Source organism: Aplosporella prunicola, assembly GCF_010093885.1.
Source record: "Aplosporella prunicola CBS 121167 unplaced genomic scaffold K452scaffold_3, whole genome shotgun sequence".
NCBI lineage: Eukaryota > Fungi > Ascomycota > Dothideomycetes > Botryosphaeriales > Aplosporellaceae > Aplosporella > Aplosporella prunicola.
The window spans coordinates 606,222-629,165 of NW_022983531.1; the positions used below are offsets into that span (position 1 = coordinate 606,222).

General features: G+C 52.9%; 5 protein-coding genes across 5 annotated transcripts; 1 reads left to right on the forward strand and 4 right to left on the reverse strand.

The window, feature by feature from the left end:
* Nucleotides 1–117: 117 nt before the first annotated feature.
* K452DRAFT_315352 (uncharacterized protein) lies at nucleotides 118–5,604 on the reverse strand. Its single transcript, XM_033543855.1, has 2 exons — nucleotides 5,401–5,604; nucleotides 118–5,329 (listed from the first exon to the last, which is right to left on the reverse strand). Exon 2 carries the CDS (start codon nucleotides 5,300–5,302, stop codon nucleotides 374–376), a length of 4,929 nt encoding a protein of 1,642 aa, XP_033401809.1. The 5' UTR covers nucleotides 5,303–5,329; nucleotides 5,401–5,604; the 3' UTR covers nucleotides 118–373.
* Nucleotides 5,605–8,025: 2,421 nt separating this feature from the next.
* K452DRAFT_283382 (uncharacterized protein) lies at nucleotides 8,026–8,981 on the reverse strand. Its single transcript, XM_033539764.1, has 2 exons — nucleotides 8,297–8,981; nucleotides 8,026–8,242 (listed from the first exon to the last, which is right to left on the reverse strand). The coding sequence occupies exon 1, from the start codon at nucleotides 8,730–8,732 to the stop codon at nucleotides 8,517–8,519; it is 216 nt and encodes a 71-aa protein (XP_033401810.1). The 5' UTR covers nucleotides 8,733–8,981; the 3' UTR covers nucleotides 8,026–8,242; nucleotides 8,297–8,516.
* K452DRAFT_315353 (uncharacterized protein) lies at nucleotides 8,922–13,787 on the reverse strand. Its single transcript, XM_033543856.1, has 3 exons — nucleotides 13,423–13,787; nucleotides 12,340–13,355; nucleotides 8,922–12,281 (listed from the first exon to the last, which is right to left on the reverse strand). Exons 1-3 carry the CDS (start codon nucleotides 13,586–13,588, stop codon nucleotides 9,312–9,314), a joined length of 4,152 nt encoding a protein of 1,383 aa, XP_033401811.1. The 5' UTR covers nucleotides 13,589–13,787; the 3' UTR covers nucleotides 8,922–9,311.
* Nucleotides 13,788–13,934: 147 nt separating this feature from the next.
* Nucleotides 13,935–19,882, forward strand: K452DRAFT_263651 (uncharacterized protein). The gene is made up of 2 exons (XM_033538658.1): nucleotides 13,935–14,744; nucleotides 14,803–19,882. The coding sequence occupies exons 1-2, from the start codon at nucleotides 14,291–14,293 to the stop codon at nucleotides 19,632–19,634; spliced, it is 5,286 nt and encodes a 1,761-aa protein (XP_033401812.1). The 5' UTR covers nucleotides 13,935–14,290; the 3' UTR covers nucleotides 19,635–19,882.
* A 544-nt stretch (nucleotides 19,883–20,426) lies between these two features.
* Nucleotides 20,427–22,924, reverse strand: K452DRAFT_220333 (uncharacterized protein; the record flags this gene model as incomplete). Its single annotated transcript, XM_033536458.1, has 5 exons — nucleotides 20,427–20,559; nucleotides 20,645–22,233; nucleotides 22,290–22,672; nucleotides 22,730–22,753; nucleotides 22,807–22,924. The coding sequence occupies 5 exons, from the start codon at nucleotides 22,922–22,924 to the stop codon at nucleotides 20,427–20,429; spliced, it is 2,247 nt and encodes a 748-aa protein (XP_033401813.1).
* Between the last annotated feature and the right edge of the window lie 20 nt (nucleotides 22,925–22,944).

Genomic DNA, 22,944 nt, shown 5'->3' on the forward strand with positions numbered 1-22,944 from the left:
AAGTGTTTGAAGGTGCAAGCTCCGAGACTTTCTAAACCGCGGCCTTCTCAAAGGCAGCGATATCCGACGTTTACCCGTGAGCTCCGACCACCTTGGTAGCACAACTGATGTCATGTCATGAAATTTCCATGTACTCTACATACTTGCACGAGCACACGAGCTACTTCGTACTCAGCTATTTATCTGCAAAGCAACAACTTTTGGTGGCCTGCGCCTCTCTAAACTCTCAAAACTCCGGGCAGGTTTCCTCCCATGCAAATCATCATGACCTTTTTTGTTGTTTTTTACTTTTCGCTTCTTCGCCGCAGCGGGGGGTATCGTAAGGGGGGTTAGCAAAAGAGCTACCTAAGAAAAGGACGTGTGGAAGGAGACTTCAACGAGAGCCTCCCGAGACTTGACGCTCCATGTCGACCGAGCCACTCATGATGCTGCTTCGGTTGCCGTCGCTGTTAAACGTGGCGATGCTTTGCCTGTGCCACATGGATCCGCTAATTCCCGGGTTCCCAGATGCCGACGACGGCGGCGTAGCAACCGTGGTGCTGTGCTTGTCCCAGAGCTTTTTGATCTCTCGAAGACGGTTACGCCACGAAGAGACATATTCTCCGGCCTCCCGGGTAGACCAAACCTGGCAGAAAACGCTGGCATTCAAGGCAAGCATGCGCACATACGCCGGCAATCCCTTGCCACTGATGAGCTTGGTCTCCGAAGCTGGGGAAATCTCTGGGAATCCAGGCTGCGTGAGGACCTGGACTTTGTAGAACTGATCGAGCTCAATGTTGTGGCGAGTATCAATGAACGTCGTCCGTGATTCCGGGGTGATGACAATGTATACGTAGTTGAACTGCGAAGGGAACATGTCGAAATCGAAGGGATATCCGGAATTGTTGAAGACAATGTTGACGAAATCATTCCCGATGTGTTTCTTCTTGTTGATGCAGTAGGGATCATGCTCCAGATTGACGGGCATCAGAGTGATGACATGGAAAACGACTTCAACAGCTCTGTCGCGCCAGCAAATGGTGTGGGTCCCATCCGTATCGAACTCGCGATCGAGACCTTGCGTATTCATCTGGGAACCCTTCAGACGAACCCAATTGCCTTCACCCAGAGCCTCGAGGAATTGAGTGTAGTCGCCTGAGCCCATGACGTTCTGAAGAACTTGTTGTTCCGTACGTTGACCTTCGCCAATGAAGATAATACCGATCTTATGTCCGTCAACTGTTGATGAACGGTCGATGCCGGCTATCGCGCGTCGAGTTGCATCATCTTCCGGCAGTTGCACATAATCCTCAGCTGCACCGACTTTTAGCAGACTCACGGGAGCGTAAAGGCCCTGAAAGATATCCTGAGGCAACACGCCAACATAGTTGGTTGTGTAGAAGGCCTCTGCGGCCAGGCCGGTCAAGAGAGCGGTTTGGTGGCGAGGTGGCGAGCTTAGGTTCGGAGTATACACTCCATAACTTGTGTACGACGGGCGTCGTTTGATGATTTGGGTGGCTCCTGTGCGTGCAGCGGTTTGCAGCGTCATGAGCATTTCAGCGCCAACCACCCAAGTTGTTGTTTGAACCTTGCCATCGGTCGGGCCAGGAAAGCCGCGGACCGGTGCCGTTTCATCGCTGTCGGTATATGCCCGACTATACAACATGTCGATTGTGATTTGAGCCTGCTCCTCATATGTTTCTCTGCCAGTTCTGTCCACGATCACCAGTCTGTTCTTAATCCAGTGGACAAATTTGCCACGGTCGTCGAGCTTGATCGCCATAAACCAAAAGGTAATCACGTGATAAGCCAAGGCATGGACGTATTGAGGGAGATCGTCGGCGGGCGACTTTGGCTGTGGTTTCGAGACCTGTTGCTCGGGAATGTTTTTCGATTCGCGAAGGTCGCGCGATGTACCACTGTTGCGCAAGCCGCTGCTTATCCGTGTGGCGGTTGGGGCCTGAGCCTTCTCTTGTTGGTCCCGCACATACTGTAGGTAACGGAAACATACGCCAAAGACCATCTTGTACTCCTCCTCTCTGAAGTTGACGTAGAGATTGGTTAGGCGCACAAGATGGGTGAGGAATTCGAGGATATGGATGGCGATGTGTGGCTGGGTAATAATTTGCGACATCTTCTGCACGACGTTCTGAAGATGCTTCGTGGTAGAATCCGGGATCTCGTGGCAGCATACGGTGAGCGCATGGATGCACCATTTTGAAGTCCGATCCCACGACCCAATTCCGAGGTAGAAAGATTTGACAATGTCGTCCTGTTCACTCTTCTCGAAATACGCATGGTAGCTGACCAGCATAGTTAGAATGTGAAAGTAGCAAACGGCCACGTCTGCTTTCTTCAAGGAAGTGTAAGCTGGCGGCTCGGGAACAGTGCCATTTCGAATCTGGTCGCAGAGGACGTTCCTCAGGAATTTGATCTGGGGCTTAGAGTTTCTCCAGAGAGAATGATTGGCAAGCTGAGAACCCAGATGGACAAGCATGTAGCTGAGGACCTCCCACTCGTCGCACTTTTGGAAGATCGTAATAACCACCTCAAGCCACAACGATGCAGAGAACAGGCCAGGTTTTCCAGCCGGAATGACCTTGGAATATATACCATCGTGCTCAGGCTCTTCTTCAGTAACCTCTTGTTCCTCCGACTGCGGGGTCTCGGATTCGTCCTCCTCAAGATACGTGAAAAGAACATAACTAGCAGCTTGTGGAGGCTCCTCCGGGAGACCACTGAAGCGGAACGGCACCGGCTTATCGTCCTGGGGGTCGATGTATGGATACATCCAGAGCGGAGGTACGGGCCTGGGCTTGTTCGAGCCGGTCGTATACCTACGAGACTGCGACAGCTGTGCTCCACCAACAAACGACCTACGGTCCTGGGACAGGTTTCGGTCAAGTGTGGCTACTGGACTGGTAACTTCAGAAGAATTTTCCTTCTCTTTTTCTGCGGCTGCAGCTGTCTCGGAAGTCCGACACAAAACAGCAGCCATGCTTTCGCCTTCTGGTGGTCCGTTGAGACGAATTGCATAATCTGCATCGCTACGGATTCGCGTAAGGAGCTTTATGGCGCTGATACGTGCATCCATATCGCAATTGTTAGTGCGCGCGATGTAAATGAGCTGGTCATAAACCTTTGTTGCTTTCCAAACAGAGTATCGGAAGGTTCTGATAAACATACGGGCCAGCCCTTGAGTGATGACGTTGCTAGGAGACATGGGATTCTCTGAAGCACGGGTCGGCGGTCTCTCAGGCTCAGGCAGGCTACCAATAAAGTTCCAGAGATAGTCCCGAATAAGGTCCATGATATGCTCTACCATTTCCTCTGGTCCGCTTGAGACGATATCGACGGCAGCATCCATGAGTACCTTCAACACTGCAGGGTCGGACTCATGATAGATGTGATCGAGTAAAAAGGTTGCCGTATCCACCTGTGTCTTTGAGTCGAGGATTGTCGCAATGTAGCCGTAGACATCGACAAGTGTGTGTACTGCATATATGCGCACATCATTGTCACGCAATTTGTCAGCAAAGAATACATCCATCACTTGTTCCCAAACTTTAAAGTATTCGGCGTGAAGAGGCAGAAGGAAACGCTCGTCCTTCAGATATCCAATGACACCTTTGGCGACATCATTCGGAAGCCTGCGGCCGATACGCAGGAAAGTCATCATTGCGGCTTCTCTCTGGACAACGTCGAGTTCATTTCGGATCTCGAAAAGTTTGCGTATGACAGCCGTAAGGGGAATGGAAGGGTGATGGTTCTCTTGGTCGTCATCCTCCAAAAAGCTAGCGTCTGTGGGGGTGAGAGCCCTGGTTTCATTCTTCATGTCTGTGTCTGAGACACCGAGGGCGCATTTGATGATAATCTCCATATAGACATCCCAATCGTAACCTTGGAGAAGCTGCCGAGAATAACGGTTCTCCATGTCCTCAGGCAATAGAAGGCGCCACATGATGTTGGATATATCTGCTTCAAGGTGTTGGTTGTCTGCCCTAATCCTTTTTAGCTCTACTCGGTCGTTTTCAGCAGCGCGCTCTTGTTCTCTGCTTCTTGCGAATTCTGCCGAAACCAGTGTATTCAAAGCGGGTAGAATGAGCGACATTGGAAGCTCTGGAAGATCCTCGGCCTTGTCGCCGAACATAAAATCATGTAAGACATTGACAGCGCCCCGTACAACGTTGAGGCGCTGTTGTGGGAATGTCAGCTCCCCTTTCAGAACTTCAATGAAGGTAAGCGTTGCAGCAGGAGCGATATGTGATCCGAAGAGATGGACCACGACGTCTTCCGCTTGATCGCGCAAATTGCCCGATTTCATGTGTTGGTTGCATACAGCACACAAGACCTCGAAGCAGGGCTGAAGTAGTCCGCGTGGGAGTTCCTTGTATGTGATCAAAGTGTCTATAACAGCAATTCCATCATGAAGATCTTGCCTTTTGGTGGTCTGCCGGCAGATCTTAAGAACTTGCTCAAGTAGATAGCCGGTGTGAGCATCGCTCAAGTGCTGAGAATTGAACTTCAAGACAACGACGACCAAACGAAACAAGCGATGCAGGCGAGTATTTTCGGGAAGTTGTTCATCTGTTTTTGCGTTGCGATTGTCTTTCCGGGCTTTGGCGGCCAAGTCGAATGATTTTGCCAGCGTAGAAGCAAGAAGCGGTGCAATTTTAGACTCCAGAGCATCGATGTTGCGACCACCATTGGTGATCGAGCTTAGCAGCTGCATGCGATTGTCGGCTATTGCGGTGCTGTCGCTGTCGGCAACCATGGAAAAGAAACAGCTCCTCTCAAAAGAAGACAGCGGAGTTTGTACTAGGGAGTAGAGCAACTGGTGTGCTGCCTTGTGGGCATCCGGCTCGGGGCGACTGAGTAAGGCTGATTGCGTCTTCGACCATATCCACCAAACCCCAGTGACACGATATTCTTTCAAGATGGAGCTGATGCCGTTTGCGGCGTTGATGCGTTGCGCTACTGTGGATTTCTGATCGGCCAGCTTCTCAAGTAATTCGTCCAGCTCAGGCGGTCCACCAACAACGAACGGTACAGAGCCACTTTGAGCGGCACGCGCTTTCCCCTTCTTTTTTGCGTCGCTGGCAACAGTGGTATCGGCTTGCTCGAGAGATGCGCTCATCCGGCGCGCAAATTTGCCACGGGCCGGGGCGGTGTTGGTGGAGGTTGACGGAGCGCCTGAAGGCGCGGGTTTGTTACCACCAATGAGGTTGAGAAAGGCGTTGGAAAGCATGCTGATTGATGATTGCTTCCTCGAGCTTTCGGGCGGCGCATTCTTGACGCTCTCGGTGGGCGTAGACGAAGTCATGGTGGGGCTTAAAGGGCTGGGTTTCGCCTGAACAAGGGTTGTTTCCCGTCAGCCTAAGGAGCCTGAGCATGGGGAGGGGACATGGATAAGCAGCTCACCTTAGAGGCGCACTCGCGCGACGCAAGAGAGACGAGACAATGCTTTGTATCGCAGCGGGCAGGCGCCGAAAGGCATGCCCTCAGGCTGCTAGGCGTGGTATGATGTGGTGTCGAGGTTGCGGGAAAGCTGGGCGGAGAAAAAGTCCATGAGGTTGACGTCGGCAGGATCGGGGCCTCGTGACGGAATCATCACAATGGTCGGAGCACGGAGGCAGGCATCGCGGAGGGGTCGAGTGTAGGGCAGGAAGGCGCAAGAAAAGCAGTTCGAGGCCGCAAGGAATACTTCGAAATCCGGGGTAGGTCCGCCTCCACGCATGCGGCAACTTTCCCTATTGCTTCCTAGTGCGAAGAAAGCTTTGCAGGGCGCTCCCTCGCGTGCAGACCACGGAACGTGCAATTGGCCCGCCCTGGCTTCATCTGTCGCTCTTGTCACTCTGCTTGCCTGCTCGTCCTGGCCCTGGACTTTTTCCTGCAGCGCGTGTGACACGTCTCTCTCTCTCTCTGTCGCATCGTAACGCCACACATCACGGATCTTCGACCGGTCACCGCTCGCCTTTGATGACTTTGTGTCTTGGACACACGATCACCTTGCCTGGACGTCATGATCTCCACATAATCAATCGAAATACGCCATGGTTCCAAGGCTGCTCAGGGTCTTCTTCAGACCGTAATTGTCCAGGGGGGCCGATCATCCATGATGCAGGTCTCCGTGGAATGCTCGTACTCGTACACGTAGAACCTGTCAAGGACTACTCCAGCTACTCGGTACCGAGCTTGGAATCGGGTTGCCTCAAAATTAATGGTTGGTAAAATTTTCTTCATTGCAGCCGCTGTTGCATCATCCCTTGAATTCTTAAAAGTGAGGCTTCCGGTGTTTCTGTAGTTTTTTTTCCATGATTTCCTGTGAGCTGTACCTCTCATAAGCCACGTGCCATGGCGAGCAAGTTTGAGCAAGTAAATTGTTGTCTATGTCACTGTATAGTGCTTATGACGGATGAAGGGGCACTATCGAGTGATCCTCTAGTTGCAGAATCTGGGTGCAAACAAGAAAGAAATCGAAAAGGCTCGGAGGGAGCAAGGTGAAAGTTTTGAAGTCAATATCGGTATCCTGTACTGGGCTGCTTTGCTGACTGCCGACAGATGAGAGATCGCATGAGACTCCGGTAACTGATAACTCCTTCCGCTGTTATGACACAATATATGAAGCAAGATGTCAGAGTGTCTATCATATATCAAAGAAAAGTGAGGATGCGACTTAGCACCAGCGAATGAGATAAGAGGTTCATTGGGTTCCAAACGGATTCTCTCACTTACCTCCAAATCCCGGAGAATTTGTGACATCTTCTCATCAAAAAAGGTCCCTCTCAGAGCCTCTGGGTAAAACCATCGAGCTACGACAAGGGGCTGCAGTGATCGGTAGTCCGACTGACAGCCATGCGAAGACCAACAAACAACGATCCAACGGCTCAGAAGTACGCAAGTCAGCTGAAAAGAAACTAGAGTACTTAACCCATGCATTTACATCCTTTCCAACTTTCCGGTTAGGTCCGGTTTCGAAGGATACAGCTCCCAAACGCAGAATCGATACTCAAAGGTTGGTATGGAATCGATCATATACTGGTCTTCGAATACTGCCATCTCAGCCAGACAGGTGAAAATCCGGGGCATTTCGGAGATGCACGTTTGGTCTGTAAGGGCCACGCAATTGGCTCATTTTCACCAATGAGTTTTCGCTTTAGCAGGCAAAGAGGTCGATGGCAGCTCTCTTAAACTCGCATCAGAATCTCTTTACTATTACCCAGAGCGTCCCGTCTGAGCTTGTCCTGATGAAGAAATTACTCCGTAGAAACATTTGTTTCTCGTTATGGAGTAACTAGCCTTTTGGTATGTTTCAATACCATGGGCCGTTTTTTGACCTCTTCTGCTCACAACCCGTACCAGAGATAATTCTTTGCCAGTTCAGACTTCAACAAAGGGCTAGCTGGACTGGATGTTACAATAGCAGGAGTAGCAGGCTTTTGGTTGATACCTTGCTGCTTGTCACTCCTGCCCCTCGCCATTTGCCCTTATTTCATTTATTTCCTCTCATTCCCAAGCTTTTCCTGATTGTTTCAGGTATACTGTCTTCGAAAGAGCTGCGTGGTAACGGAATCTGGCACTTAAGGGCGAAATAAGCCCCCCAAGAGCTAATGCTTGTTACTGGGGAAGCTTGTAGCTCCGTATACGTTCCGCACGCCAAATGAGGAGTTTTTTTTGGTTCGTGGAAAAGTACCATGGGCCATGCTTCTCGACCCTCGTAATATGGTAGGACGGGTCCATACGTCCAACAGCACAAGTCAAGCGTAGACCTCCATGGGGAGAATGACAGCTATGTCTATGGCGATTTAGGAAAACGAGTCGACCCTGATCCATTCGGACGATAGTTGCTGCCAGTAGGAGGCAAGTGGTGTTCCCTGCCGATAGCAGGCTGCGGTAGATTACTCGAGATGATGGTCTCAATGTCTGCTTGAGGTGCCGATTTGAAGTTTCGGTAAGATACTAGGCTCGTCATCTGTCCCTCGAAGTGAGTTAGTCCTGCAGCAAAGTATCCTTGGGAGTATGTTGATCAACTGACCATATGCAGTGCGCGGTTTACAATCCGTACTCACAAGCTCTAGAAGAGGATTCAACCACCATCCCTATTGCCTCCGATAAGTCATAGCAAGCAAAGCCTTCGCTGACTGCAATGCTTTGAAGGAGACTCGCGTAGTGTGATGGGTGTGCTTCGTTGGTGACGGGCCTCTCGCGCATCGTTTGCGTCCCGGAGGATGGTGTTGGCTTTGCTTAGGGGATGATCTACAAAGTAAGTGTGCTCAAGCATCATTCTGTCATCAGCAGATGGTTAACTAGATAGCAGAAAGTTCGCGGGTTGCGCGTCAGGCTGCGTTGAGCGCCTTCGACGACTTTGTTGCCGCCACCTCTGCTTCAGTTGTCCTTGGAGTAAACCTCTGCCCCAATCAAGCAATCAGCTGAGATAACGGTATTGCGCTGCTGTTTCATCCTATTCCCTTCAGGTGGATGCGCCGCAGCTACTTGTTTGCAGCGCGTGTTGCGGTGCCTCAGAAGCCGTGGTCTGCTTAGCCGTCTGGTGCCAACTTAGTAGACGTTGGCTGGTATGTCTCCCTTTTAGCAAAATCTGACTGGAAGCAACGAGCAGGCAGCGAAACTATGTCCATCCGGACATGCTGAAGTCGTCGCGTTGCTCCCCAGAGGGCGACAATGGCTTGGAGAGGAGCTGGAAGCTGTGGCAGGGTGCCGAAGATGGTGATCAGGAGGAGGTTCGTCCCAATCATCGATAGGGGCAAGAGCATTTGCTTCGAGGGAGAAAAAAGGGAGTTGGCAAAATGTTGTTGTGGTTACCAAAATGTGTGAGCAAATGGGAGGAGCCTTATAGTAGCGGCACTGCTGGTGGGTAGGTATCTTGGCGCGTGCTCAAGGGTGACGTTTGCGGTGGCTCCAAAGACTAACCGAACAACAATCAATAGCAACCAGCAGCCTTTCATTGTCTTCTTAACTATTATACATACTACCTAGCAACATCCCTCTCGTACTATGCTTTATCTAGCCATACAATAACCGTTTGAGCGACCAGTCGCGTGCGTCTGATCAACCATCACCCTCCTCGAATGCGAAAGCAGCAACCAGCAAGTCCCTCCTCGTAACCTTGATTACTAGCCCTAAACATCCCTTAAAATGCCCTTGACTCTCGTTACTCGCTAACATGTCCGTCATACTAGAACACTTCTTTGACCCGATGATCGCCTATTCTACTTCCTACTAATGCCTCGTCTGCAACTCGACCTTCTATCACCATACACATCTTATCTTCGTCATGACTCCTACAATTCATACACCTGCCTCCATTTGATCCTCTATCGTCCATGCTCTTGCGGCACACTGTCCTCAGCCCCCTCCAAAACCTTAATCGTACACATCAAGGACGTGTCGTGGACAGGATACTCGCCAGCAACTTCGAGTCCTAGGTCAACGTGCGACACGCCCGCCGGCATAGTCATTTCAGCGTTGAAGTGATACAACTCGTAGGGGTCCAAGTACACAAGGCGCCGAATTGGGTCGAGCTCAGCAAGCATTTGGCTGGCCGTAAGACCATCGTCAGTATCCGGAAGCAACCGCAAGGTTGGTGTGATGGAGAAACGCTGTCGGCGGTCCGTCAGGTTTCTCAGGCCCGTCACCACATGGGCTTTCTCTCCGCGATTGAGTTCATACACATTCCTCATCTCGACCCTGCGGAACTCGGTACCAGTGTGATCATTCGATACATCGAAGATCGGAATGGGGTCGGGCGGATCCTGAGCAGAGGCGTTGACGTTAATGAGACGCATGTTAACATCAAGAACGGCCATCATACGGCCAAGCCACTCCGGGGAGAACACCAAGTGACCGATATCGACGTCACCATGGCGAGTACCCTCGTCCCCAGATTCCTCAAACCACTTGACTCCAACGGCATCCACAAGAGCGCGCTTGTACCAAAAACACTGTCTGGATATCGTGTCGGTCTCCTTCGCAGCCGTGACGATGAATTGACGATATTGAGGGTCAGGGATTGGCTGCTCGCCATGGGGCACGAAAATCTTCTTGAGCAGGACAGCAAAGTGACCGCGTTCGCCAGGCCTATACTGCTGGCGCCCATCGGTGAGCATGAGACCCTTCTCTTCGCCCTGCGTCCCTACGCTTAGGGTGCGGGTTGATTTGTTTTCAAACGAGAAAGTCAGGACGAAATTATTCCTTTTCTCGACCATCGGATACATCGCCCAGAAGCAATGTTCAGCCTCTGACCCGGAGAGAACCTGGAAATTGTAGCAACGGATGGTGGGTTCCACTGAAACGTGAATCTGTCGTGAGATCCTGGTTGTGACAAAATACCCTTCAACTTCTGCAGGTGGATCCGTCGCTGAGTATTCCAGGTCGATGAATCCATTGCTCAGCTTGGTTGTGCCGTAAACCTCAACCTGGAAAGTTGCATTGTCGGTCGACAATATCTGAGACGGAAGGTGGATGTCCTTTGTCCTCCATTGAGAGATTTCAATTGCTCGATCCAGTTCGTAAAGACGAGACAACAATGACTCGCTATCCTTCAATTCATTGAAGAGCTGGACCGCGTCATTTCGGAAACTCAGGCTCAAGTGTTTGGCCGAGATCTTAGAAGCAAGTGCTTCGTGAGCTATCGTCACTAGGAAAGTCTTCCTTTCGCCCTGAAGCACTTCAAGAGTATCTTGTCTTAATGCAACAAGCATCCTTAGCGTTGGTTGCTCCGGTACGACATTGACGGTCATTATCTTTTCCTCCACGACCTCCTTAGAAGTGCTAGTCGAAGAATGCGTCTCAGTGCTGGCACGCTTCAGCTGCTTCGTTATGGAGTCAACCGTAGCAACACTCGTTCTCTGTTCTTTAAAGCTGTTGACGAACGAACGAGGTGCAAGCGCAATGGAAGCTATTGGGAAATCCTCCTCGTGACAATTCTCAACCTTGATGCGAAGACCGCTCAGTTTGTATGAGCCGAGTCTTCTTGCAACGACTTCTATGATGAAACTTTGGGAGCTGTGTGGCTGGATGTGGACAGAATTATCAGTCGTTCCTTCGAGAACCTCTCCCTCCTCGGTCACGAGCTTGATTGACTTGATAGGCTGCTCGAAGGCAAAAGAGTTCCGCAGGTGGACCTTGAAATGAGCCGGCTCATTTACGACAAGAGGCGTACCTGGAGGCTGGCCATCTCTGGTTCTCGGTCGGCCAAAGGCTTGAAATTCGAACTTTGCATTACCACGAGCCCTCTGGGCGAGCTCCAAAAGACGTTCTTTCTCGGGGTTTTTGTGCATGACGAGCTGTCGTGGTACAGTGGCAGCACTGTATTCCACGCTCTGGACAAGATGCTCGTACCAGTACCGAGCTTGGATGTCTGGCAAACCGAATGCAGCAGCAGCTTGCGCAGTTCGCACGATGTTACTGTGCAGACGGGCCTGTTCCTGGGGATGCAGGGAGGATCTATGACTCGATTCATCCTCGCGTGGAGGTTCCGGTGGCACTGAAATGTTTAAAAGCGTTGAAGAGAACCTCAGAACACCGCCGAGGTCCGCCATCGCTTCGCAAACATTGATGCATCTCAAGAGGACATCCGTCTTCAAAATGAAGCTTCCATATTGGCTAAGGTCATCCGCGGCCTGCGGAGAAGTCGACTGTCGACTGGCAATACCATAGGCGCCAGTAAAATCCTCGAGGAATGTGGTGAGTGTATCGTGAGGACTCTTCCGATCTGCCTGAGCGATCCCTCCAGCAAACATGCCGGTGGCGGGATGTATGCCCTGCTCTGCAGCTCCAAGTTTGCGAGCCTGCAGTAAAGCTGGGATTAGAACGTCTATGAGAAGCTTTACCACAAACGCCCTCTTTCTTGCAAGACCTAATTTTGCTAGACAAGTGGCAACCTCGGAGTAGATGACCGCTCGTTCAAGATCGGTAGCGGCAGCTGCGCTGTTGACGAGGTCTATACCCTCAAAAAGGGTGTCCGTTATGGTCTTAACCATCCCACCGTACACGCCTTTCAGGGGCGGGAGCTCTTCCTGGTCCGGACCCGACTCCCTTTGCGGAGCATCGAAGAGCTCTGACAATACTTGGCCTTTGGATCTCGATATAAAGATACGGAGCTTCGCGTGGCGGACTTTGCATTCCGCGATGAGAAGTGGTGTCGGCCAGTTCATATCAGTCTTAGCAGCCAGAGCGTAGTAGTTCTGAACGTTCTGGAAGAGATCGGGAATAATATTGATCAGCACTTCTTTACTCCCCTCGATGACGGGACCCTTCGGGTCTGAAGTACAGAGTGGGGGGATCTGTACCGGTCAGTAAGAACACAAAAGACAACAGGAAGTTATGCACTCGGATGCTTACCTCAAAAGGGGATCCGAGTCTCAGCAGTATGAGGAAGCATGCCAGCATCAGCTCTATGGACTTTGCGATAGCAAGATTATCGGAACAGTCCATTGCCCTAAGGGAGGAGAAACGAAGCTGTTCCAAGGCGTCTTGAACGTGGCCAGCCATTAGGGATACCTCTGCAGACAGCAGACCACGGCGGCATTCGTTGCTAACTCTCGCCCTTTCTTCCGCACTGCCAGAACCAAAGCCTTGTATGGAGAATCTTTGCAGTGCCCGAGGTCGCTGCAACGTTGGGGTCGTTGCCTCGGTGGGGCTCAGTGCTGGGCTGAGTGCTGGGCCGTCGGCTGAAGGCGACTTGGCATCTTCCATGATGGCATCTTGGGGGGTAGGAGATCGTGCTGGCGGTTCTAGCCGGAGAGGAGTAGAGGCGCGCTTAGCCACCGCGGACGCAGTGTTGATTGATGGGAGCGGCGAGGTTGAGCGTGAGGCCGGAGACTCGGGAGAGCCCAAGCCGAAAGAAGGCTGACGTGCAATGGAGAAGATTGAACGATTTGAGGTATGTTGTTGGGTGGAGGTGGCAGTGATGTTGACTTCTGGGAGGGCTTGTAATGATCTTGCCAGCGTTGTCATCTCGGCTAGCAGCACCGCAGACAAATCGCACATTACAGTCTTTAGGGTGGTCGAGTTGGACTGCGATGCGGGAGGCACTAGCGTCGTCTCTTCAGGCATCCACGTCTGCAAAGACGAGAACAAGCTATCGAAGAAGAGCACCTTATGCACCAGGGCCCTGGGATACTGGTCGCGCAGCACCTCGACTGCATCCTTCATCTGCTGCCTGTTCAAAGCCACGCTGCTGTCTAACCCGGCGGCCTGAGGGCCCCCGTACTCCTCGCCATCGGCCAGCCCGATGACCATGAGCGGCTCGCGGAAAAGCTCCAGCGGAGACAGTGCAAGGTACGAGGGCGGAGGGATTGACGTCGTCATATAGTACAGCAACATACCGTCCGGGTTGCGCTGTGGAGAGAACATAGCTTTTCGCCTGTATCAGTAAACGCGCCCCGCCACACATCGTCTCTCCACGGATCAGGGGCGGCCTACTTCTGTCTGGCCGCGGATCTGGGCTGACGTCTCCGAGACGTATCGTGCTCTCGGGCTGCAAGCGCTCAACAAAGCCCATGAATCGCGAGCGCTTTATCTTGCCCACGGGCACCAGGAGCACCCGTATGCGCGCGAGCGCAATGGGCGAGAATGGATCAATCGCCATGTTTGCATCTGGGGACTAAGGTAGAGAGGGAGCAGAGGTGCACGGTGTCGCAGCAGGGTCACGATGCGATGAGCGGCATGAGGACCTTTCTCCTGCTCTGGGCTCACTCAAGCCTCGGGAAGCTGCGATCCTTGCTACTTTTTTTTTCTTTCCTGCTGCAACACGCTGGGGCAGCAAAGTGGAATCCGGGGTATCTTTGATAGTGAGGCTGGCTGGAGGGGGATAGGGATGCAGCTGGAGGCGGTGGGGCGCGCCGGGGCTGGGATATCGATGACCCGGGCGGTCTGCCAGGCGGCGAGTCCTCCATCAATACCTACCTGACTCGTACCAGGGTCCCACGGGTCCTCGCCCGGTGCACCTCAACCACTTCTTTCGTCACGACTTCTTTCTTTCCTTTCTCTTCCATTGCTGTCGCGACTTTGCTGGGAGTTACTGGCCGTGGCGTTCAGGTGTCAGCGACGGACCACTTTTCCTCCCTCTTCACCCGCTTCAACCTGCAACAACCACTCCACTACCTTACCAACCACTCCGCCGCCAACGCCACTTGCACAGCTCGCGCCCAGTACACGTATACCATCTTTCCCCGACTCGCTTCCAGGCTTTAGTTGTGTGCATCTCCAGCTTCCTCGCGCTGCCGGTCCCCTCTTGCGGCTCTCGTCTCGCATCGCAGCCTGATTAATACCCTCATGAAACCCGCCCACCATGTCTAAAGCCCCAGATTTTGCTCGCATGCGCGAGCTGACCATGCAGGATGGTCAAGATGACATGGTCACTGTTAATACGCGCGCTTTAATCGACAAGGTCCTGGCCCGCTACTCCGCAGAGTTCACGACTTTGAGAGAGCTCGTCCAAAACGCTGCCGACGCCGGGGCTACGACCGCCACCATCAGATTCGAGACCCTTCCATCAACGCGCGTTCGCCTGCCGGATACTCAAGATCAATCGGCGTTGCTTAGGCACGTCGTCAAGAACCATACCTTGAGGAGTCTGAGCGTCTCGAATAATGGCAAGCCGTTTACAGACGCCGACTGGGCTCGTTTACGGTGTATTGCTGAAGGCAACCCGGATGAGACGAAGATCGGAGCATTTGGTGTGGGCTTTTACTCTGTGTTCAGTGAATGCGATACGCCCTTCGTCATCTCAGGTGACAAGACGAGTATGTACTATATCCTGGCAAGCCTGTCCTCTGTTACTAACATTGTCGTTCCCTGTAGTGGCTTTCTACTGGAGAGGCAACACGCTGGCTGTGAAGACGTCTGCTTTGCCCGCCGGCCAAGCTTCCGGGGATACGAGCTTCATCTTGGATTACCGCACGTCGGAAAAGGATGTCGATATTACACCGTCACCTGTGCCGGACCTCTTAGAACTATCCAAGTTTCTTACAACCAGTTTGACGTTTCTTGCTTTGCAAAAGATCCAACTCTTTGTTGATGACTACAAGATCATGGAGCTGACGAAGACCATGTCTGACGCTGTCTCTGTGCCCCTCCCCAGCAACATCGGGACCACGTCCTCGCACAATCTCATGAAAATTCGGGACATTGTTCATGAGAATGCCAAGATCACAGCGTCGTGGTGTAACATCATAGGCTGGGACCGTAAGGAGCCTTCCCAGGAACCCGTAGTTGAAGAACCGATCATTTCCGCGCCGAGTTTCAAAGGGTTTTTCAAAAAGACGTTCAATATCGGGTCTGCCAGTCAAAAGGAGCAGGAACAGAAGCTGGCGCAAGAAAGGGCAGCTGCGGAACAGAAGGCCGTAGCCGAGGACTCTGCGGGCATCTCTACTGCTACTGTGACGCTGCACCTCAGCACCATCAACATTACTTCAAATGTGCCATCTCGCCTTGCGAATGAACTGCTGCGAGCCACGAAGAAGCAACCGCCTAAGCAGACTCGTTTAGCAATTTTAACAACTCCACACGCTGAGTGGAAGAAATCTGTCACTAATTCCTCCGGTCTTACGGTCGAACGCACTGGAGAGCTCTTTGCCTCTGCGTTGCCTACTCACCAAGGCCGCATTTTTATTGGATTTTCGACCGGCCAAACCACGGGTTACCAATGCCATATCTTTGCACCATCTCTCATCCCCACCGTGGAGCGCGAAAGCATTGATTTGTCCAATCGGCATGTTTCTACGTGGAACGAATCAACGTTGGAAATTGCTGGCATCGCTTGCCGCATTGCATTTTCGCGGCAGATGAGCGCCATCAAGGCTCAACTTACTGAGGACGTAAAGCTTTCCGGAAACACTAAGACTACGCTTGAACAAGTTTCGAAACTCATTCCCAAGGCGAACCACCTCTTGAACCAGTACACTTCTCGGGAATCTACGCCATTCGCCCAGGTGGGTAAATACATCGACGAAGGTTTTTGGAGAGCGTCCAAGAGCTTTGAAATTCTGTCGACATGTGGCGTACTTCCTGCAAAGGAGGTCCGTGTCTTCGCTCAGAGGCTTGCGTTCTTGCGTGACTTTCCTTTTGTTCCTGAAAAGGTCTTGGACGATGCGGAAGGGTTCATCCAGCGCTTGTTAAGACGCGGCTTCATCTCCCAATTGACCATTGAAGACATCAGCAGGAAGCTTGAAGACAAACCCTTAGATGAAGATGAGATGCGGGAATTCCTTCATTGGGTGGCCAATATGTCAAGTTCGAATGCCGTGGAAAAGCATGACCTCAAGCAGCTCTTCAATGCTGCTATCCTGACGGTCGACCAATCCATCATCGCACTGGGAAGCATTAACTTCTATTTGATTCCTTCAAAGTATCCGCCCGACCTTTCTTATCCAGATAGTTGCATGCCCCTGAAGTATACCAAGGACTTCAGCCGCGTGCAACTTGAGGGATTTGGATGGCAGGAGCTTCCTGTTGAAGAATGGATACGGCATCTGCTTCAGTTCAATCAGCTCACCAGTGCAAAATCCATTACTAAAGACCCCGAGTTTGCTTCTCTGGTCTTGAAAGTTATCTCAAAGCAATGGGATCACATGAAGGCGCAGCAAAGAGCTGATATTGTCAATCTTCTACGCCCACACCCGGTCATGCCTACGAAGAATGGCATGCAAAAGCCGCAGGAAACTTATGAGCCTAATGTCAAGATATTTGACGATCTTCCAAACCTCGTGGTTACTGGCCTTAAGCCAAAGTTACTTGAGGCGCTTGGCCTTCGCAGGACCATCGACATGGATTACTTGTTCAACCGACTTCTGGCTACGCCTGACAAGGACAGTACCGGTAGCGGGCCAAAGTGGAGTCATATGGATGTCATCGAATACCTCGCTGACGTCAAAGATGCCATTCCGGCCAAGGATCGCTTGATACTTGCTGACAAGAAGATGTGGCCAATCGAGAATTATCCAGGAGTCAAGAGCGACACAACTCGCTTGTACAGCCTCAGAGAAATTTATGAACCTTCTAAGGACAATAAAGAGCTCGGTCTGCCAGTAATCAAATGGCGTGCAAACGTCGAATACAAGCCTCTGGATACCAAGGGGAAGTTTCTCAAGGAAATAGGCTTACGCCGTTTCCCGGATTGGAGCAAGGTCATTGAGATGATCGCATACGCGGTGAAGACTAGTGATGCCGCTTATTACGAAACGGTCATCCGCTACTTCATTTCCAACCGCTCTCAATGGCCTACTGCGACGCCTAGTGCCTTGGCTGACAAGGAGTTGTTGCCTGTTGAAGGAATCCCGTTCCCTTATTTGGTACCACCTACCGCTTGTGTTACGAACCGTGGGGCTTCCATTTTTGGTTACAACATACTGCGCGCAGACCTGATTCCCCATGCTGCTACATTCGGAGTCAGTCGTGACCCGCCCATTGAATTCTGTGTCCAGCGCTTGATTAGAGCTCCTCCGAGGAGTAAGCAGGACGCTGCTATATACTTTGGGTATATGGCCAGTAGGATTGCGGATATTCAAGGCCAGAGAGAAGTAGCCAAATCGCTTGGCGAAGCTCCTATAGTTCCAATTCCCGGTCAGCATGATGCCAGTAAAGTCCGTCACATACCTCCGCAGTCCTGCTATGTTGGAGAAAGCAAAGAGTATGGAGCGATTCTGAACTTTGTCGATTTCGGGTCCATTTCAAATTCCTTCCTGCGTTCTGTTGGCGCCAAGGACAAACCCAACATCCTGGAACTAGCTCGCATGGTTGTCGACAACCCGGCCAAAGTTCTCAAAGAGCTAGGAGCAGAAAAGTACCAAGGTCTTCTTAAACAGTTTGCCGTGAACTACAGGGACATCAAAGGGGAGAAGACTCTGTGGAACTCCTTCAAGACCTATCCTATACTTCTCGCGCTCAAAGACGAACCGGTGCTGGATGAGAAAGCGGGTGTCAAATCTGAGACAACGCATTTTGAGGACGAAGATGACGATGAAGACTCGGTTGTTCGGCAGGTCATGGTCCGCGCGGCTGCGAACCAGATCGTCACTCGTGACAATGTTCAGTATTACGCTGTCTTCAGAGGTTCGCTTCTAGTTGCGCCGGAGGATGAAGACCTGGAGAAGTTCTACATGCTGCTGGGTGCAGAGAAGCTCAGTGACCGTGTTCAAGTTGAAAAGGTCCCCGGAAATCCCGTCTATGACGGTCAAAAGAAGGCAGATAAACTCAAGGCGCTGATTCTGGAGCGTGTGCCGATCTTCCTCATCAACTTCATCAAGGACCAGATCTTCCATGATAGTCGTTGGTTGGAGCATAATCTTGATGTCAAGGTGGTCTCCCACTTGACACACCGCTTGCAAGCGCCTGGCATGCGAGCCGTCTCGCTGAAAATGAGCGCCGGCCTTGTCGTCCAGAAGGGTGGCATGATGACTGCTCGGAGTATCATCCTTTACGTTACTGATGACTATGACTTCTTTGAGGTCAGCCGTGAGCTGGTTCCTCTGCTCTTGAAGCGTCAAAACCCCAAGCACGAAACGCTCATTCTGGAGACAATTCTCAGCAACAGTCTGCGTAGACTGCGTGACAAGGGTTACGATGTTCATCGCATCCTCGCCCGCAAGGAGAAGCACCAGGCTCGTCTAGCCGAGGAAGAGAAGCAGCGTATTACTGAATTAGAGAAGCAACGTGCGGAGGAAGCGGAAAAGCAACAGGCGATTGCTAGGCAAGCCCCTGTACCTGGTCAGCGTCAATCGCAACAGTTCGAAGGCACTCAGCTCGAAGATACCAAGCGTGAAAACGCGCGACCACAGACTCCCGACAAGCCAAAGATGCCCGGTGCATTCGGTTCTCCGGATGATCACCAGCCGTCTGAACGCCAAATGGCTCAACAACGGCCTGGAGAGGACAACGCTCTTGCACGCACTCGCAACAGTTTCATGCAAAAGTTCAGAGAGTTCACTGGTAACAATACCCCCAACACCGGGACCTCGGGCGGCGTGTCTAGAGGCGGCGAGGCAGGCATGCCAAACGACAACAGCCCCAACAACCCGACCCAGACAAGCAAGGATCTCCAGACCAACCTCAACGATGCCATCAAGTCGTGCCGCGCGCACAACTCGTCGCAAGTCAAGAGCGCGGGCGAGACCAAGGAGATTGGCGAAGCCAAGGGCTCGTACTGCGACACGCGGCCGGCCAAGGACCTCTCGCGCTGGTACACGGAGCAGAACGGCATGACGGTGTTCCTGTCGAGCGGGAGCTCGCACGCCGTGCTCAGCGCCAACGACGCAGCGTTCAAGAACGGTATCGTGGCGTTTTCGCAGCTGCTGGCGCACGTGGCGCGCGTCTTCCAGCTGGACCCGCGCATCGTCAACATCTTCTACGAGGACGTGGGCAGCACGATAGCCTTCAACCAGGGCGGCGCCCTCTTCTTCAACTACCACTACTTCCAGACGCTGCACCTGCCGCACAACATGGTCGACCGCGCCAAGATGGTCGAGGCCATGGTCTTCTGGTGGGAGGCCTTTTGCCACGAGATAGCGCACAACCTGTCCTCGGACCACAGCGCCGCGCACGTCTTTTACGAGGGCAGCTTGATCAAGCAGACGTTCAATCGCATGATGATGCTGGCGGCTGGGCAGGGCGTCGAGGCTGCTGTTGCTGCTGCGTAAAGGTGAGTGTTTGGGAGGGTGAGAGCGAGGATTCAGTGCAGTTGGTGGTGGAGTGGAATCAATGGACGTTGCTCTTGCGCATACGTACATTGCTTGCAGTAGTGTCGGCGGTTGATAGGTTACATACGATACGGAAAGCGGCCTGTGTGCGCACAATCGGCCTCTTCACTCACTCTAGGTACTTACTGTTCAAATCCCCTCCTAGGATAGACTTGGGATAGAAAAAGGAATGCACACTGTTGCGGATGATGTTTGTCTTGTCTTGTCTTGATGATATGCATATGCGTGACGTCTACAATACAATGGTCGGAGGGGTATGTAGATGTTGTTATAACATAGATCCAGTTACGGGATTACGGAGTGAGTGACCTGTAGGGAGCCCATTGATATGTATATGTATCAGCGACGTCACCCATCCACATTTTCCGTTTCACACACACACACAAGCACACAAGCACACACAACCAACCAACAAAAACAAAGAAAAAGCCTACTAAACAGCAACAACAAAAAAAGGGAATAATTGTCCAGTATATACATGGTCGGATACAACAACAGAAACGCCGCTAAAGCCATGGGAGACAACTCTCTCACATACACCTCCCCACACACGCGCTCACTCACTCACACATAAAAAGTAGCCACACTCTTTCCTTCCTTCCTCTTTCTTTCCAGCACCAGTCGGACGGGATGACACAACTATACAACCACACACAGCCAAAAGGGGAGGGCTCTACCTTTTTGCTTCGTTTCTCTACTTCACCCCGTCACGCGCGCACACGCACTAACCCTCTATGCCGCGGCCGCCGACTGGCTGCCCGGCGGGCCGTACTCGACCTGCGCATAAGGCTCGCCCGGAGCCATGAAGTTGGTGCGCGGATCCTTGGCGGCCTTTGCTGCTGAGGCGCGGGCCATCGTTGGCGAACTGTGCAGTGTTCTCGTTAGCATTTTCCTTCTTCTTTCGTTTTTGAAATACAAATTCGCACCCAAGAGGGGTAGGGGTTACATACTTCCTGGAGATGACGTCTGTGAAGTAGAAGTTCTCAATGGGCTTCTTGAGCGCCTGCTCCGACGACTGGCTGCCCTTGTTGGCGTCGACGAGCTGCACCTTGCTCAGGTGAGGCAGACCCGTCTGCTCGACCACGTCGTACCTCCTGAGCGCGGGCGAGATCTCCTCCATGCGGTCGCGCAGCTGCTCAATGTCGTCGTACGGCAGAGGGCTGCCCAGGTATTCAGACGCGGCACGGATGATCTTCCAGTCGTGCCTGGCGGCACCGACCAGCGAGGTGGCGGCGCGGGTCATCTGGACACGGCCCTCGGTGTTGACGTAGGTGCCGGAGCTCTCGGTGTAGGCAGCACCGGGCAGGACGACATCGGCGAGCTGAGCGCCCTTGTCACCGTGGTGGCCCTGGTAGACGACGAACGCACCCTTGGGGATATCCGCCTCGTTGATCTCGTCGGCGCCGAGCAACCAAACGAACTTGGGCTTAGTCTTGGCAACCTCGGGAGAGGGAACGGTGAAACCGACTTCGTAGGCACCAGCGCGGGAAGCCTCGCGCTGCAGAACGTTGTAGCCGTTCCACTCAGGAGTGATGAAGTTGGCCTGGTTCTTCTCGACGAATGCGCCCACGGTCTCAAGGATGGACTTGGCGTCGGGGTGCTCGACGGCGCCGCTGCCGACGATGATCATGGGGTTCTTTGCGTTCTTCAGCTTCTCGCCAAATTGACCAGCCAGGGCCTCCTTCAGGTTGCCGGAAGTAGAGCCAAGGTTCTCGTATTCGAAGGTGCTCTCAAAGTCCTCGCCAATGAGGCCAATCTCCAAGTCAGAGCGCAGCCATTGCTTCCGGATACGGGCGTTCAGAACGGCAGCCTCGTGCCTGGGGTTGGTGCCAACAAGAAGGATAACATCGGCCTGCTCGACGCCGTAGATCTTGGAGTTGAAGGTGTAGTTGGAGCGGACGTCAATGCCGTGGGGAACGGGCTCGTTGCCGTTAGCAGTGTCAAGAGCGAGGTTCTCCGAGCCAAGCTTGTTGGCCAAGTCCTTCATGGCAACCATCGTCTCGGTCTCAGTAAGAGCACCAGAAACGGCCTTGAACTCGTTGCCCTTGGGCGCAATCCTCTGGAAGGCGTCACCAACCTCAACGAGAGCCTGTTCCCAAGTAGCGGGCTGGAATTGGTTGTCGCGGCGGATAAGCGGGATCGTCAGCCTCTGGGTGCTGAGCGCATCGCAAGCAAATCTCGACTTGTCGTTGATCCATTCCTCGTTGACGTCGTCGTTCAGTCTGGGGAGAATGCGCAGAACCTGCATACCCCTGGTGTCCACGCGAATGTTCGATCCCAGGCCATCCAGAACATCGATAGACTCAAAGTGGCCAAGTTCCCAAGGGCGGGCCTTGAAAGCGTAGGGCTTGGAGGTCAGGGCACCGACGGGGCAAAGGTCGATGACGTTTCCGGACATTTCCGAGTCGAGAGCGGTCTCGAGGTAGGTGCCAATCTGCAGGTCGTTGCCACGGCCAGTCGAACCAAACTCGGGCGCGCCGGCGATATCGTTGGCGAAACGGACACAGCGAGTGCAGTGGATGCACCTGTTCATCGAAGTCTGCGCAAAACGTGTGAGTGGCCAGAAACAAGCAAATCGATACCTTTGACCCATACCTTGACCAATGGGCCAATGTTCTTGTTCTCGACGGCACGCTTGCCGTCCAGCTCGTGGAAGCGACCTCTGTCCGCACCGTATCTCATCGACTGGTCCTGCAGATCGCACTCGCCACCCTGGTCACAGATGGGGCAGTCGAGGGGGTGGTTGGCGAGAAGGAACTCCATGACACCCTCACGCGCCTTGTGGACGAGGGGAGAGTCGGTCTTGACGTTCATGCCGGGCTGGACGGGCCACGCGCACGAGGCGACGGGCTTGGGGGCCCTCTCAACCTCGACCAAGCACATACGGCAGTTTCCGGCGATCATGAGCTTCTCGTGATAGCAGTAGCGGGGAACGGTAGCGCCGGCCTTCTCGCAGGCCTGGATGAGGGAGGAGCCGGCTGCGGGAGTGAGGCGTCAGCGGGAGGGGCAATTGGCGGGAGCAGCGACGGGAATACCTTCTATGGCGACCTTCTTGCCATCTGTGAATGGAATCAGCGGGTGTCAGCGAGGAAGCAGATGCTTTGACACGAACCGATGGTGAGCTCCACCTCGGCAGGGCGGTTGGCAGAGGCGGCGAAGGTCCTGCGGGCATTGAAGGTGGAGAGCCGCGCGGGCTTCCTGACTGACCGAAGGAGCTGTTGCCGCAGCATCTTGGGGGGAGGGGAAGAGG

Excerpts from the sequence above, each read along its gene's own strand:
- K452DRAFT_315352 (XM_033543855.1), bottom strand. The coding sequence starts at position 5,302 with ATGACTTCGTCTACGCCCACCGAGAGCGTCAAGAATGCGCCGCCCGAA.
- K452DRAFT_283382 (XM_033539764.1), bottom strand. The coding sequence starts at position 8,732 with ATGATTGGGACGAACCTCCTCCTGATCACCATCTTCGGCACCCTGCCA.
- K452DRAFT_315353 (XM_033543856.1), bottom strand. The coding sequence starts at position 13,588 with ATGGCGATTGATCCATTCTCGCCCATTGCGCTCGCGCGCATACGGGTG. Across the intron at positions 13,356-13,422 it reads AGATCCGCGGCCAGACAGAA|CTATGTTCTCTCCACAGCGC; the intron begins GTAGGCCGCCCC and ends ACAGGCGAAAAG. Across the intron at positions 12,282-12,339 it reads GACTCGGATCCCCTTTTGAG|ATCCCCCCACTCTGTACTTC; the intron begins GTAAGCATCCGA and ends TGACCGGTACAG.
- K452DRAFT_263651 (XM_033538658.1), top strand. The coding sequence starts at position 14,291 with ATGTCTAAAGCCCCAGATTTTGCTCGCATGCGCGAGCTGACCATGCAG. Across the intron at positions 14,745-14,802 it reads CATCTCAGGTGACAAGACGA|TGGCTTTCTACTGGAGAGGC; the intron begins GTATGTACTATA and ends CGTTCCCTGTAG.